The sequence below is a fragment of the Pipistrellus hanaki genome (genome assembly GCF_964339955.1).
Source record: "Pipistrellus hanaki genome assembly, chromosome: 1".
NCBI lineage: Eukaryota > Metazoa > Chordata > Mammalia > Chiroptera > Vespertilionidae > Pipistrellus > Pipistrellus hanaki.
In genome coordinates this window covers 54,616,281-54,633,842 of record NC_140503.1, presented here as the reverse complement: position 1 = coordinate 54,633,842, position 17,562 = coordinate 54,616,281, and the positions used below count along the sequence as shown (strand labels likewise).

The 17,562-nt window shown below is 34.7% G+C and overlaps 1 protein-coding gene across 1 annotated transcript in view; it reads right to left on the bottom strand.

The window, feature by feature from the left end:
- TRPM7 (transient receptor potential cation channel subfamily M member 7) overlaps positions 1-17,562 on the bottom strand; it is a 114,973-nt gene that overhangs the window by 63,139 nt on the left and 34,272 nt on the right. The window contains exons 5-12 of the mRNA XM_084894040.1: positions 16,460-16,673; positions 12,016-12,140; positions 11,019-11,190; positions 8,561-8,735; positions 6,249-6,372; positions 5,266-5,338; positions 3,246-3,346; positions 1,233-1,367 (exon numbers count right to left, since the gene is read on the bottom strand). Coding sequence (XP_084750166.1) covers positions 1,233-1,367; positions 3,246-3,346; positions 5,266-5,338; positions 6,249-6,372; positions 8,561-8,735; positions 11,019-11,190; positions 12,016-12,140; positions 16,460-16,673 — 1,119 coding nt within the window. The remainder of the gene's footprint in view (positions 1-1,232; positions 1,368-3,245; positions 3,347-5,265; positions 5,339-6,248; positions 6,373-8,560; positions 8,736-11,018; positions 11,191-12,015; positions 12,141-16,459; positions 16,674-17,562) is intronic.

Here is a 17,562-nt window from a genome sequence, read left to right as displayed (position 1 = left end):
AGGCCTGGTGCATGAAATACATGCACTGGTAGGGGTGGGGAAAGGGTCAGGTCCCCTTTGGCCTGGCCTGCGCCCTCTCACAGCCTGGGACCCCTCGCTCCTTACTACCCGCTTGCTAGCTCCTTACTGCTCATCTCGCTGTTCCTTAGCACTCGCCATTATTGCTGTGCTCGCCAGCCGTGAGCCCGGCTTCTAGCAAAGCAGGGCTTTCCATGGGAGCACACAGACCAGCAGGGGGCGGCTTCTACATTGAGTGTCTGTCCCCTGGTGGTCAGTGTGCATCATATCGACTGGTCATTCTGCCTTAATGGTCACTTGGGCTTTTATTATAGAGACTAGAGGCCCAAAGCACAAAATTCATGCAAGGACCTTGGCCCCTGCCACTGCGGCAGCCGCCTCTGCCCTGGCCCTCGCCACCATGGCTTAGTCCGGAAGGTTGTCTGGAAGGACATCCGGTCTAATTAGCATATTATGCCTTTATTATAATAGATGGATAGAAGAGCATCAAAGGTTTTTAAACTGGAAAAAGATATGGTAAAAATCTGTGCTTATAAGAATAATTAATGTAAAATATTAATGTAAACAAAGACTAGAAAAGGACATTAGAACACAAAAGTGGTATAGTCTGTAAATTCCAAAAGACATTAGAAATGAAAGGGAAGTGATAAACAGAAATTGATGAATAAACAAATAGCTTTGCAGAGAAGTCAAAGTTAGTAAGCTAAGATTTGGTTTTAGTTCTCAAAGTACAACTAATTAAATTTATATTGGTAATAAATGGCAACTAATAAGAAGGGCAGTATTTTCCTTCTCCAATGCTAGTAACATGAAATCTGAAATGAAATGAGAAAGGCTTTGTGAAGAAAATAATTACTTTTCTGAAGCTCTACAGAATATTAAAAAATAGTATGTAAGCTAAAAGGGCAATACCACAAGGTCAAATCATGAATGTAAACACAAAGGAGAAAAAAAAAAGTGTATAACTTCTCCATTAGGCAAAGTAATCTAAAGAAATCTGCTGCAACAAATGACCACCAGGAAAAATAGGTCCCCAGAAACAAGGAAAGTTTGCCATTTTCATATAACCAATCCACACTGACTACCTGTAATTTTTCCATGTAGTCTAGCAAGACATTAAAGATTTTATCAAAAGGATCGATTATGTTTAGGTAAAACAACATTTCCCAAAGATGATAAAACTTCGCTAACAAAGAATTTTAACATATACTTACAGTGTTGTAAAGTTCTTCCAGTCTGGGAATGGTAAGAAATTTATGCATGCTTACTCCATTCTCAATAAGAAGTTTTACAAATGCAACTCTATCCATTACTAGAGCATCAAGCATAGCTTGTTCCAGGGATCCAACCTAAGAGTATAAAAATTAATAAATGTTTCACACATTCTAATTATAGAGTTCTAAATGCAAGTATTTAGGATTTATACCTCTTTGGTTCTGAGCAGTTTTAGAATAAAATTTAAAAAATGGAAAACAGTAAAAGGCTGGCTTAGGGTATAAAGAAAATAAATGAAAGACATCTCTAGAGTAGCATTCCTGAAAGAATAGTCCATAAAAATTACTTTGTAGGAGAGCAATTGTGGCATGTGGAGGGTAGAGGGAGAAAAGAATCCATTATTAACTAAAATTGAGAAAAAATAACTTAAAGCAATGATTCTCAATATTTAGGAAAGGTTTTTAGAGAGATCATTTCAATAATTGAGGGCCATTACTAACATTTAATGGGTAGTCTCAAAGGACTACAAACCACACAATTTGCCAGCCAATCTCGCTCACATTCCATACAACTTTCTATTATCCTGCTAGATGCTTCTGAGTGAAAACTCAGTAATACTGCTTTACATATAAACAAAAAGCACCTTTATGGTTTATTCTACAACGAACTTTCTAAAAATACAATTACCATATAAGTTAGACAAGATTGTACTTAGTTTTCTTTAGAACTTTAACAGAAATCATTCACCATTAGAGAAATACAACTTGTGATTTATGAGTTGAATATAATACATGTTTATCAGTCAGCATTTATAGCTGTTTCCTAAGTTTTTAGAGAGACTTTTATAGATTTTCACAAAATACTATTAAATTAGTGGAGCCAAGGTGGTGTAGCTCAATGGTTGAGTGTCGACCTATGATCCAGGAGGTCATGATTCCAGGTCAGGACATATGTCCAGGTTGTGGGCTCTGCGAGCTTGATTCTCAGTATGGGGAGTGCAGAAGGCAATCGATCAATGAATCTCTCTCATCACTGATGTTTCTATCTCTCTCTCTCCTTCTCTCTTCCTCTCTAAAAATCAATAAAAATATAAGCTAAAAAAAATGAGTGGAGCTACAACTTTAGGGATTCACTGAGTATCATTAATAAAAGTTATGTTATTAATAAAATACCATTAACATGTTAATATATTACTTTAATAGCTCATATTATTGCTTCTGTATATTTTGAATATTTTAAAAAATGTTATTATTAATTTTTAGAGAGAGGAAGAGATAGAAACATTGATGAGAGAGACACATCAATCAGCTGCCTCCTGCACAGCCCCTATTGGGGATCCAGCCTGCAACATGGGCATGTGCCCTGACTGGGAATCGAATCAATGACACTCAATCCACTGAGTCACACTGGAAGGGCCCTTTTGCATATCAGGTACCATATGATTTTAAAACTTTATGGTGAAAAATCAATACCAAAAACAATGTGTGTGTTTTTTATACCTGCTGTTATTCAAGCTTATTCTGATTTTTTTCTTCAGAAGTTTGCCATATAAGTAACTATACAGCAACCTCTATTGCCATTTATTTTTCAAGTCTATTCTCTACTTACAATCACTTAGCAAAGGATATGTTTCCCCGAAAACAAAACATCCTCCGAAAATAGGACCTAGCGCATGGAAAGATAAGATATCCCCTGAAAATAAGACCTAGCGCAACTTTGGGAGAAAAAATTAATATAAGACACTCTTATTTTCGGGGAAACAGGGTAGGATTTTTAGAGATCTCTATGCTATAAAAAAAATAAATAAATAAAAATTAAAAAAAGGTTTTACCAAAGAAGTAAATAGAACTTATTAAATCAGATTGAAATGTTAGAGAGGTATCTAGGTAATCTTGCACTTTAGTATATTTTTTATTTGACAAGTAAAACATCGTTAGGTCACAGTTGCAACAAACACTTTGTTATTACTTATTTAATTTAATTACATTATACACATAAGATTTTTTACATACCAGCCACTGTTGTCCATAAACAAATACATGATTTTTGGCAATGTCAACTCTATCCCATGCCAATGTAAGGATGAGCTGGTCAAATGCAGATGCATTAGTGCCTAATCAAATAAAGAAAAGTTGACAGGTTCAATTAATTTATCTTCATTAAAATATAAACATTTATAAATTCTTCCTACTCCCTTTTAGCTAACTTACACAGCTGGTATCAGTCACTGTTCAGAGGTAGGCTGTCTCAGAGAGGTAGGATTAACCACAGGGTTGAGGACTTTTATTTTCCAACTATAGAAAAGATACTACCTTATTCACTACAAACAATTCAGAATGTAGAACAAAAAGAATATAAAGATGACACATTTCTATCAGAGATAGTACTGACTGTTAAGATAATGAAAAACATCCTTACATGTGCTTTTCTGTGATATAAATACATATTTACACTTTCAATTATTTATGCAAAAAGTGGATAGCACTGTAGAATGTATTCAGCAGCATGCTTTGGGTGCCTTATTACCATACCTTAATTTTCTATGACTAGTGGATAATCAGGATTTTTTTTGTGTGTGTGTTTTTTTGTTTTTTTTTTTGGTAAGTATATTTGATGTTTTTGTGGACTATATTTACATAGAATGATTTTGTAGATGCCAATTTGGAAGGATATTGTAAAGCTTTTAACTGCCAAAATGTATTCCAGAAAAGTTATAAAATCTATCAGAGGTATAAAAATATCTAGTGAAAGGACAAAAAACTTATTTTTAAAATTTACTTTTTAAAAATATATACTTTTACTGATTTCAGAGAGGAAGGGAGAGGGAGAGAGATAAAAACATCAATGATAAGGGAGAATCATTGATTGGCTGCCTCCTGCACAGCCCCTACTGGGGATCAAGCCTGCAACCTAAGCATGTGCCCTTTTGTACACAGGCCAACTCTCTATCCATTGAGCCAAAACAACTAGGACAAAATTTTACTTTGTAAAAAATTATAAATACTGACCATCTTTCCACATTTTTCTCAAGCATTTGTATTATTCTGTTATTCTGATTAACAGAATATAAAATCTGGCTCATTTTTCCATGAGGTAATTATCTTTTTATTATTAATTTACACCAGCTCATTGTTATCCCTCCACATTTCTATTCATTAATTTTCTCATCTATAAAATGAGCAAAGTAATAGAAAATCTTTCCCTTTACGTTATTGTAAAGATAAAACTGAGATAAATCCTCTCAAACACTAAAGAACAGTGGCTAGCACACAGAAGTATATGGCAAATATATTTTCATATTTATACAATCCCTTTTATTGATCTCTTTTTTTAATCATTTCTGGCTTTCCTATTACTATGGTCTCTTCTACCCAAGGTGATGTATATGTTATCTTACATTTTATTATAGTATTTTTAAAATGTTTCATTTATTGGCAATTTATTGTTGCCTAGTATTTGGGAAATTCTTGTGAATGACAAAACAATAGTCCTTTCTTGCTCTGCTCCTGCCAACTCACTTACTTACTTGAAATTTTAGGCAGCATGTGGGACATCATTTTAGTTTCTAATTTTATAAAGATTTTTTATTGTAATACCATTTGCTATATCAGTTGGATATTTTTGGCCAGATAATGACTGGAAAACAGTTCAATTTGTATATGCATTAACTTCTTAATCACAGAAGTACCCTTAGTTTTCAAATTTATCTTTAGAATAAAAAAAAGCATGTTTAAGACTATCTGAAATTCTATCAACTAATACTTTATTACCTTTATTTTTTAGCCAATTAAAAATGTGACACATTCTTAACAGGTTAATTAAATGGGTCTGATGGCATAAATCCTGCTATAACCTTAAAATAATTCTACAAAATAAACACTTATTGTCAAAAAAAGCTAACATGTCTTTTACAAAGAAAAATTACTGAAAATATTCAGTGCCCAAACACTTTGCTAAATTAAAAAATGTTTCTTATAGAAAAGGGATATATTATGAAAGATCTTATAAATAAATAAAAATATTTAATCTTACCTTTAAGCAGTGCAGTAAGTATTGCTACATCTATATCTTGATGTTCATCTGATCCAATGTGAAAAACAGTGATCTATATAAGGATTAATTAATAATATTAGTTTTAAAAACTAAGGCATTAGACATAAAAAAGTTATTTCAAACTACACAGGAGATAGTTTTGGAATGTGTGTTATTTTTTGGTCGAAAATAAGAAACCCTAGAACATGAAATTAAGACTTTGTATCATTTACCAAGTAAAATGGCAAGTACATTAAAAATGTTTGATTTCATATTACATTCAGTTTTTCACCTATCTTATGTCCTTTACTGAAGTAAGCAACAAACTTAAATGGGAAAACCCTGCTGTTCCTTCTACAGAGTGAACACTTACTTAATCCAAACAATTATGTGTCTTTGATGAGAAATGTTTTTTTTAACTGGAAGTTTCTTAAAATAAATTGCAATGTAAGACGATTTGAGAGATTTTTATGTAATAACATTTTTCATAAAGAAAAACACTATTGTACAAAATTTTCAACTAACTTCATTTCCAAGTATAGAGAAAAAAATACATGGAAGAAAACAGCAAATCATCTACTACTCAGAGTTAATAAAAAATTTTCTTTATAAACAGAAGCACATGTTTAGATTACTAAAAGTAAGCAGCACTACTCTTTAATTTAATTTGAGCACTCAGAGTAAAATAGTTTAAGTTTTTTTGTTCCTAAATATATTTTAGATAGGCCATTAACAATTCTTTAGTATGTGCTTCTTTATCTCTAAATAAAAATCTGTGGAGGCCCAGTTATGAAATTTTTCCTGAAATAATAGTGCAAATACATGCCTTAATACCTTATAAAAGCTGTAATCGTTCTTCTGTATTTTTCAGCTCAAACAACTTCACATGGTTAAAAAAAGATTTAAAACCTTAAAATCTAAATGAAACAAGTTTCTCACCAATTTGCATTGTTCTTTGAATTAAAAGGCTAAAACCTACTTACAAGCTCCTTTCTTTTCATGCACTCCATCAATGTCTGAAATAAATGAACTGCTTCACTCTGGCCAAAGTTAAATGTTTTTTTGATGGTTGAAATAATATCAGGTTCTGCTGCATCAGGAAGATTCCTAGAGTAAGGGGAAGCATAACTTAATTCACAAATTTACATTTTCATTATTTCTAGAACCTAATATGAAATACAGATGGATCCATTCAAGATTTTTAAAGCTACTTTATTAAGTACTTGACCCTCGGTAAAATTTTCTCCTTCATGAAACTCCCACTATAAGTCATAAAGGGGGAAATGGAATGGAATGATTTTTCTCTTTGAAATATTTCAAAGTTTTTTACAAGGTATGTATTTCTTTTTTTTTAAATACATTTTATTGATTTTTTTTTACAGAGAAGAAGGGAGAGGGATAGAGAGTTAGAAACATCGATGAGAGAGAAACAACGATCAGCTGCCTCCTGCACACCTCCTACTGGGGATGTGCCCGAAACCAAGGTACATGCCCTTGATCGGAATCGAACCTGGGACCCTTCAGTCAGCAGGCTGACGCTCTATCCACTGAGCGAAACTGGTTTCGGACAAGGTATGTATTTCAATATTAGTACTAATTTTCTGTAAGATATTATATAAAGACTAGAGGCCCGGTGCAAGAAATTCGTGCACGGAAGGGTGGGTGTCCCTCAGCCTAGCTTGCACCCTCACCAATCTGGGACCCCTAGAGGGCAGTTGGACATCCCTCTCACAATCCAGGACTGCTGGCTCCCAACTGCTCACCTGCCTGCCTTCCTGACTTCCCCTAACCACTTCTACCTGCCAGCCTCATCACCCCCTAACCACTCCCATGCCAGCCTGATTGATGTCTAACTGCTCCCCTGCCAGCCTGTTTGCTCCAACTTCCCTCCTCTGCCAGCCTGGTCACCCTAACTGCCTTCCCTTGCAGGCCTGGTGCCTCCCACCTGCCCTCCCCTGCTGGCCATCTTGTGGTGGCCATCTTGTGTCCACATGGGGGCAGGACCTTTGACCACATGGGGGCAGCCATCTTGTATATTGCAATGATGGTCAATCTGCATATTACTTTTTTATGAAATAGGATAGATGCCTGTGCACAGGTGGGAGCCACCTGGTTTGCCCTGAAGGGTGTTCTGGATCAGGGTGGGATTCCCTTGGGGCGTGGGGTGGCCTGAGAGAGAGGCCTGTGGTGGTTTGCAGGCCAGCCATGCCCCCTGGAGATCCAAGTGGAGGCCCTGGTATCTGGAATTTATTTACCTTCTACAATTGAAACTTTGTAGCCTGGAGTGGAGCCAAGCCTCCTGCTCGCTCTGTGGCCAGCAGTCATTTCTGTTGGAGTTTATTATCCTTCTATAATTGAAACTCGGTAGCCTTAAGCAGTGTGGGGAAAGCTTTGCTTCTTCCATTGCCAGGGCAACCTTAGCCTCCCACTCTTTCCAGCTCCCTGGCTGCCACCATTTCTGTTTGGATTTGTTTACCTTTTATAATTGAAACTTTGTAGCCTTGAGTGGAGGCTTAGGCCGGCAAGGGCTGACAAAAAGCTTGGCTTCCTCTGTTGCCTGGGAAACCCAAGCCTCCCTACTGCTCTCTGTGGCCATAGCCATCTTGGTTGGGTTTATTTGCATACTTGCTCTGATTGGCTGGTGGGCATGGCTAGTGGGTGTAGCAGAGTGATGGCTAATTTGCGTATTACTTTTTTATTAGGTAGGATAGTTTTAAAATAATGTGGTATGTAAAGCAGTATTTCACCAAAATGTCTTAAACACAAGCTCATGCACATTTTTATTTCTTTTTCTCAATTGGTATTACATTTACATGGTTCAAAAATATATATATATAAAAGCCTAGCCCTAACCAGTTTTGCTCAGTGGATAGAACTTCAGCCTGCGGACTCAAGGGTCCCAGGTTCGATTCTGTCAAAGTATGTCCCTTGGTTGCGTGCATGTTCCCAGTGGGGGGTGCACAGGAAGGCAGCTGATTGATGTTTCTCTCTCACCAATGTTTCTAACTCTCCCTCTCCCTTCCTCTCTGAAAAAAAATCAATAAAATATATTTTTAGCATGAGTGGGAGGGTAGGGAAGTAATGGGGGAATAAGGACACATTTGTAAAACCTTAACCAATAAAGAAATTTAAAAAATACACACACACACACACATATATATATATTAAATATATATATGTTTATATATATAAGCTTCAAATTTTCATGTTCATAACATATTGAAATAAATCTAATATTCTAAAACACAAGCCTCTTTATATAGTTATTAAAAACTTGTTGTAATCATACACTTACCCTCCCTCTTCTGTTTGTTTATGAATATACGCTAGTAGATCTGCAGCTCTGCCTGTTCCCTCACATATGACAACTGGAACAGGAGGACTTTCTTGAAGGTATTCCAAAACTGTGAGGATAACATTTGGCCCACCTTCAAATATAAGTGCCACCACAGGGACACCTTGACCAATTCCTAAAAAAAGGAAAAGATTCGTTAAGATATTAGGCAAATTTAGTAATTTAATCTTATTTTTTATTCAATCAAAAACAAAATAAAAATAAAAGACCAATATATTTCTTTCAAAACAGTGTTTAATTCATTTTAAGTATTCAACACGATACTAGTTTGGCATAAATTAAATACTGAATAAGTTACTTTTTCACTTCTAATTTTGTCTATTAAACTGTTTTAATAGACAAAATTAGAAAATCCAATGTACAATTAGACATACCCTAGAATTTATGTATTTTTTGAAAAGTAAAAATATTTTGAATATTTCACTAACTCTTGGTAAGAAATGTGTAACATTAATTTGTTTTAGAGTTTGCTTCCAGTTGAATTTCTAATATATGTCTGTTTTTATTATAAAAATGTATATTTCTGATTCCAAATAATTAAGACATTAATACACACATTAATGACAGAATTAGGATTACATAAAGGGAACTGATTAATAAAATACAAGACCTCTACAAGAGTAACAAATAAATTTAGTAAAGAATATCAATTTTTGTTTTTAATAACCTGCAATGCAGCAAGAGAATTCAAAATATACGTAATACCAGGACTAAAACATTTGTAATCTTAAAAAGAAATGCTAAGACTCCATCATAATTTGAATACAATGTTCTATAATTTTGAATTTCCCTTTGTGATAGAGCTCACCTTCTTGGTTTCCTAAAATTACACAATTTCTCCTCTTTGAAACAAAAATCTGGATGTTGGGGAAATCAAAAAGTTTGATCATGGTTGAAAAAGATCAGTATTAAGAATACCAACTTTTAAGAAACGCCTACCAAAAAGTGACACTACTCATGTTAAAAACTTTAAGCAAGGTTATTCTTACTTTGCAATAAAGCATTTTTTCTTCTTTTACTCTTCATCTTGAATTTCAAAGTCATGTATTAGACTATATCATCCATTAAGATTATTTCTGAATTCTTTGGGCTGCAATAGGATTACAATGGCAACCGAACTTCCAATGGACCTTTGTGGCTTTGACTTCAATATCTGAGTACTCTCAGATATTGGCCTTAGGCTTCTTTTCCTAGGTCACCTTATTAATCTAAGGTCAGTCATTCTTTGTTATTTCACATGCTATCTTGCTATGTAATAAAACCAGCACTTAAAAAAACATTATTTTAAGAATGTTGCTGGCATCAACAAAACAACAAGAAAGCCCACTGTATGGGAGAACATATTTGCAAATGATATCACTGATAAAGGTTTAATCTCCAATATCTACAGACAGCTTATACAACTAAATAAAAGGAAGATGAATGATCCAATTAAAAAATGGGCAATGGACCTAAATAGAATATTTTCAAAAGAAGACAGAAGGAAGGTCAAGAGGCACATGAAAACATGCTCAAAGTCACTAATTATCTGAGAGATGCAAATCAAAACAACAAGGCGGTACATCTCACACCTGTCAGAATAGCCACCATCAACAAATCAACAAACGCCAAGTGTTGGCGAGGTTGCGGAGAAAAAGGAACCCTGGTGCACTGCTGGTGGGAATGCAGACTGGTGCAACCACTGTGGAGAACAGTGTGGAGTTTCCTCAAAAAACTGAAAATGGAACTCCCATATGACCCAGTAATCCCACTCCTAGGACTATATCCCAAGAAACTAGAAACACCAATTAGAAAGGATATATGCACCCCTATGTTCATAGCAGCACAAACTACAATAGCTAGAATCTGGAAACAGCCTAGGTGCCCGTCAGCAGATGATTGGATCCAAAAACTATGGTACATCTACACAATGGAATACTATGCTGCCATAAAAAAGAAGGAATTCTCATCATTTGCAGCAACCTGGATAGAACTAGAGAACATCATGCTGAGTGAAATAAGCCAGTCAATGAAAGAGAAATACCACATGGCCTCACTCATTTATGGATCTTAAAGAACATTATAAACTGATGAACTAAAAGACAGATATAAAGACAGTAAAGCAACAAGCAGACTGTCAAATTACAGCGGGGAGGGTAGGGAGATCTGGGGGAGAAAAAAGATCAACCGAAGGACTTGTATACATGCATATAAGTACAACCAATGGACACAAAACTCTGGGGAGAAAGGGGGGGGGCAATGTTAAAATATGTACACAGGTAATAATTTAATAAAGAAATAAATAATTGAAAAATAAAGTGAAAAATAAAAAAAAGAATGTTGCTGGCAATTAATATAGCCCAGAATAATTTCAACAACAAATTTATAATTTTAGTAACAAATTTATAAATTCCCTTACTAGCATGAATTCTTTGCTGATTAACAGTTTTTTCAAGTTCTCTTCTCAGCCTGACTTCTGCCCCATACTTTCCAACAGTGCCATCATCCACCAATATGAAATGGGAATGTAGATTATTCAAAACATTCAATTTGCTCAGAGGGTTCAATAAGGTTTGATAAGGAGCAACCACCTAAACAATATCAAATGTAAGAGTTAGTGGGAAAGATTAAATATAACATAATATAAAAATAAATTGAAGTAATCTATAGAGGGAAGATAAAATTCCATTTACCTATGGCAACAAATAAAAAGCGTCAAAAAAATACATCAAAAAGCACTAGCTTAAAAAAAAAAAAAAGCACTAGCTTTTAAGCAGCCAAAGATTAATCAGTAATTGGCTGAATGATACAACTAAATTTTTACTCTTATTGCAGAATATATTTCATTGTCACATGCAAAGGAAGCAGGAGCATATAAGTAAATAATGTGGAAAAAAACACGATAAATAATAAAAAAAGCAACCAAAAGTCATATTGCTATTTTTCTGGTCATAAATAGGATCTTTAAAATTGATATTAGAAATTTAATAACATTTAAAAGTGATCATTATAAATTAGTCATTTCTTTTTGATAGTCTCTTCATATACGTAACCAATTTATATTTTTAACCTATTCAAGGCATTTGATTACTACTCAGTAAAATAAAATTAACTCTTAATATTATGTAATCATTAAAAATTTAATTATAAAGACTGGCATGAAATGGGATAAGTGTGAAATAATTATTTTAAAAAGGCAGAAACCAAAATCTACTCACACTATAATGACAATTACTAGTACTTGTATCTATGACTGTATATTCAAAATGATCAGAAGGAAACGTTAGAGAAATATTTTTAAAAAGGTAATTTGAAATGTATTGTATACTCAAGAATATTTTAAGTTGACTAAAAGATCCTTATTTTAATTTTGCTTATAAGTAAGTGAATACAAGAAATTTAAAAATCATTCTTACATCTCTCCCAACAAGATCATTTCTGTTTTCAATCACTCCCCATGGAGCTATTCCGATAGTGCAAATCTTCCGAGATGATCTGGAAGCATGTTCTTTGAGGGCATCACCAACATGTTTGGCCACACCTGTTCATACAAAATAGAATTCACTTTATCTCAAAGTCTTCATTGTGTTCAGAACAATCATGTGCTCCATCTGTAACATTACAATTGGTGATATTTTCCTTAACATATACAAGACAAAAGGCAACAAGGTCAAAAAAACAAACTTACAAAGAAAACTCAAGGACCAAAGAGAAAAAAAACTACAATTTCAAAACACTACAACTGCCTAAAACACATACCATGTTCTTACGCTTAGTTTCTCTCTTAGATTCTTCAATGTAAGTTACTATCATTTTTTGTTACTGCTCTACACACCATCTCAAAAAACTAAAAGTATGGCTTAGGACTATAAAAAACACACACCCCAAATAATTACAAAAGCTTCCTAATGGGAAAACCTGAGAGAATAGTAGAAAAGACCACATTAAGTCCTCATGATTTGTTATGAGCTTAATTGTATCCTCCCCAAAATTCCTATGTTGAAATCCTAATCCCCGTACTAAAAATATTACTGTATTTGGAAATAGGTCCCTTAGAGAGGTTATTACATCAAAATGAGGTGGTTATGGTGGGTCCAAATCCAACCTGACAGGTGTCCTTACAGGAAAAAAGAGACACAAAAGGAGGCACCATGGACGCACATGCACAGAGGAAAGGCTACGACAGGACACAATGAAAAGGTCACCATCTGAATGCCAAGAAGAAAGGCCTCGGAAGGAACAAAACCTGCTAACATCTTGATCTTGGACCTAGAGAAATATGAGAAAATAAATTTCTTTTGTTCAAGCTACCCTAATCTTGTGGTATTTTGTTATGGCATTTGGCAATTTGGTATTTACTTTCAAAATATCATACAAGTGATTTTTGGTCTTATCAACTCTGCTTAAAACCATCCCTTCTCATTCAGAGAAGATTAAAATGGACTATAAGGCCTTCCTATAAAGATCTTCCTATTGTCCCTGATATTCACCACGCTACCCAATCCTCACCACCATCACACTCCCAAAACTTTTTTATCTTATCTCCTAGTACTTCTTGCTCTTTCCACTCCAGCTATACTGAATGACCCCTTATTACTATTCTCCCAACACACTAGCTGTTTATACTTTACTAGAGACCTGGTGCACAAAATTCGTGCATGGGGGGGGGGGGGGAAGGGGAGTCAGCTGTCCCTCAGCCCAGCCTGCACCCTCTCCAATCTGGGATCCCTCAAGGGATGTCCAGCTGCCTGTTTAGGCAGGATCCAGGTAGGAATCGCCAAATAACTAATATCATTGCAGTGATATTTTCAATAGCCTGTTCACCCCTAACTACCCTCCCCTGCAGGCCTGGTCCCCTCCAACTGCTCTCCCCTGCAGGTCTGGATCCCCCCAAACTGTCCGTTTCTATAGGCCCAGTCACCCCCAACTTCCCTCTTCTGCTGGCCTGGCCACCCCCAACTGCCCTCCTTGGCAATTGAAAATATCACTGCAGCCGGGACCGGTTTGGCTCAGGGGATAGAGCGTCGGCCTGCGGACTGAAAGGTCCCGGGTTCGATTCCGGTCAAGGATATGTATCTTGGTTGCGGGCACATCCCCAGTGGGGGGTGTGCAAGAGGCAGCTGGTCGATGTTTCTCTCTCATCGACATTTCTAACTCTCTGTCCCTCTCAATTCCTCTCTGTGTAAAATCAATAAAATATATTAAAAAAAAAGAGAGAGAGAAAAGAAAATATCACTGCAATGAACATAGTAATTTGCATATTATTCTTTATTAGATAGGAAAGCTGGGCTCCACATTACTCTTATCTTACTCCTTCATTTTCTTCCATCTCTATTCAAATGTCACTTTATTAGTGAAGCCCTCTCCACCGTCCCCATCATCTCTACATTATATTTCATGTGTCTGCATAGCACTTACAATCTAACTTATTATACATTTGTATAAGTTCAACATAGGTTTTATTCTTTTATTTCCCTACAGTTTTAATTTGTATTTTTCTGATAACAGTTTACATCATATTATGTTGTATTAGTTTCAAGTGTACAGCATAATGATTAATCATATACTTTACAAAGTGTTCCCACCTGATATTTCCAGTACCTACCTGGCACCATTCATAGTTACAATATTAGTGACTGTATTTCCTATGCTGTACTAGACATCCCCATGACTATTTTATAACTTCCAAACTGTACTTCTCACTTCACCTTTTCACCCAGTCTCATAAACCCACCTCCCCTCTGGCAATCATCAGTCTATTCCCTGTATCTGTTTTGTTTCTTCGTTTATATTGTTCTTTAGATTCCCACATATAAGTGAAATCATATGTTATTGTCTTTCTCTGACTGATCTATTTGACTTTACCCTCTCGGGTCCATACATGTCCATACATGCAAATGGTTAACATTTCATTTTTTATGGCTGAGTAATATTCCACTGTATATATGTACCATATCTACTTTATCCACTAACCTACTGATAGGCACTTGGGTTGCTTCCATATCTTGGCTATTGAAAATATCACTGCAATGAACATAGGAATGAACATATTCTTTCGAATAAGTGTTTTGGGTTTCTTCGGATATAAACTCAGAAACAAAATTTCTGGAACATAAGGCAGTTCCATTTTTACTTTTTTGAGGTAACTCCATACTGTTTTCATAGTGGCTGTATTAATCTGCATTTCCACCAACAATGCATGGTCCCCTTTCCTCCATATCCTCACCAACACCTGTTTGTTGATGTATTGATGATAGCCATTCTGACGGGTGTGAGGTGACATCTCATTGTAGTTTTAATTTGTATTTTTCTGATGATTAAAACCATCTTTTCATGACTATTAGCCATCTATATGTCCTCTTTGGAGAAATGTCTATTCAGGTCCTTTGCCTACTTTTAAATGAATTATTTGTTCTTTTAGTTTTGAGTTGTTCTGAGTTCTTTATAAATTTTGGGTATTGCCCAACCAGCACAGATCAGTAGTTGAGCATCGACCTATGAACCAGGAGGTCATGGTTTGATTTCTGATCTGGATTGCAGGCTCAGTTTCCAGTGGGAGGCGTGCAGGAGGCAACCAATCAATGATTCTAATTATTGATGTTTCTCTTTCTCAACCTCTCCCTTCATTTCTGAAATCAATATAAATATATATTTTTAAATAAACAAATAAATATACTTTGGATATTAACCTCTTATTGGATGTATCAGTGGTGAGTAGCTTTTCCTGTTCAGCAGTTTTTCTTTTCATTTTGTTGATGGGTTCCTTTGCCCAGCAAAAAACTTTTAATTTGATGTAATCCCATTTATTTATTTTTTGTTTCCCTTGCCTGAGAAAAAATAATATTCAGAAAAACTAAAATATCATACATTTAGTTATCTGCATCTCCCTACCAGAATGTAATCTGCATGAAGGTAAATATTTTATTTGTTTTGTGGAATGCTATATTTTCAGCAGCCAGAAGAATACTTAATACACAATAAGTCTTTAAAAACCGTTGTTGGTAATGAATTAGCTTTTACCAAGCTAATTTAAGTTAATAATTGTTTTAGTTTAGACATTAAAATAAATTGGTCTTTATTATATCTAACCCTTAGATGTGATAGGGAATGAAAAATTATAGTATATTAAAAATTAATTTTGAAAGCTGCTTCTTACTACTGGTTAGGCAATGGGTTCCATTTTTTTATTAGTATTGGTTTTTTACAAAGAGGAAAGGATAGAGATAGAAAGTTAGAAACATCGATGAGAGAGAAACATTGATCAGCTGCCTCCTTCACAACCCCTTCTGGGGATATGCCTGCAACCAAGGTACAGGAATCGAACCTGGGACCCTTCAGTCCACACCGACACCCTATCCACTGAGCCAAACCAGTTAGGGCTCAAATTCTTATGCCAATTTACCAATAGCCAGATATTGGCAGGAATAACAATACTTTGCTCTATAGTAGGGATTAGTAACTTTTTTTTGTAAAGGGCCAAATAGTAAATGTTTTAGGCTTTGCAAAATATACAGTCTCTGTCACAGCTAAACTAGCACAAAGTAACCATAAATAACACAAAACCAAATGAGTGCAGCTATGTTCCAATAAACCTTTATTTATAAAAACAAGAAGTGAACTGGATTTGGTAGATAGACCATAATTAGCCAACCCCTGTTCTAAAATGTATTATTTTTTTAAAAAAACTAAATAAAAATAAAATATTCTTACAGTTACCATTTATATCTAGAAACTGTAGATTATTTAACAGGAAAACTGAATATATTTATATTCAATGTTGACTATTGTTTCAAATATCTAATTGTTATTCTGAAAAAATTACAAACACACTAAATAAAATTAGTATAATCATCACAGTACCTGTGTTCACTCCTCCAGTTAAAATCCAGGCTCCAGTTGTAACTGCAGCTTTAATAAGACCTTTTCCAAGCAACTGCTTGACTCGTGGGTGAAGCTCAAATTTCTGCATGCCCCCATGTACAGAGATAACAAGTTTGGGTAATTCTATTTGCCATTCTTTAAGCAGAAGTTGCAGAATGACTTCAGTTTTGGTGTCATATGATAGTCTGACATACTAAAAAAAAATTAAAAAAAAAACAAAATAATTGACTATGTTCACAGGTTTCATAATACGTTACACAACTTTAAAAACCTTTATTTTAATCAGATTAGTATAAAGTAGATTTCATAGACTGCTTTTAATATAGTTACACTTTGAAAAAAGCAAGAGCAAATGATTTTAAAGTTGGAAAGCCATTTTGTACAAGCTATAGAAGTAGTGGCATTCTAATTTTTACAATTTAAGTGTGTTACACTTCCTGCTTATATAAATTCAATTACTGTTCATCCAATTTACAAATTTATCCACAGTATTTATTAGCTTGTTTAACTATGAGTATACAGTAAATGAGAGGTATTAAGGTTAACTATAATGATGGGGGGGGTGATGAAAAATGGACACTCCTACAACTCTTGTTATTAAGAAAAGCAAATACTAAATTATCTATTTGAAAGTTTTTGTCAGTGATAGAATCCATTTATAGAACTGTGATCATGCAGTAAAGTAATAAAAATATTTTTTCACTCTTTTAAAAAAAAAATGTATTTTATTGATCTTTATTTTACAGAGAGGAAGGGAGAGGAATAGAGAGTTAGAGACATCGATCAGCTGCCTCCTTCACACTCCCTACTGGGGATGTGCCCACAACCAAGGTACATGCTCTTGACCGGAATCAAACCTGGGACCCTTCAGTCCACAGACCAGTGCTCTATTCACTGAGCCAAACCAGTTAGGGCCAAAAATATTTTTAATATAAATTATTGTTTCCCTTATGGAAGTAATTCTAGATTTAATCCACAAATTACTGAAAATAATAAATTTTACTCAATATTCTAAGATGTTCAGATGTATTTACCAGTTTAGTTTTTTAAAAAATCATTCTATAGAAAATAAACCACCATAT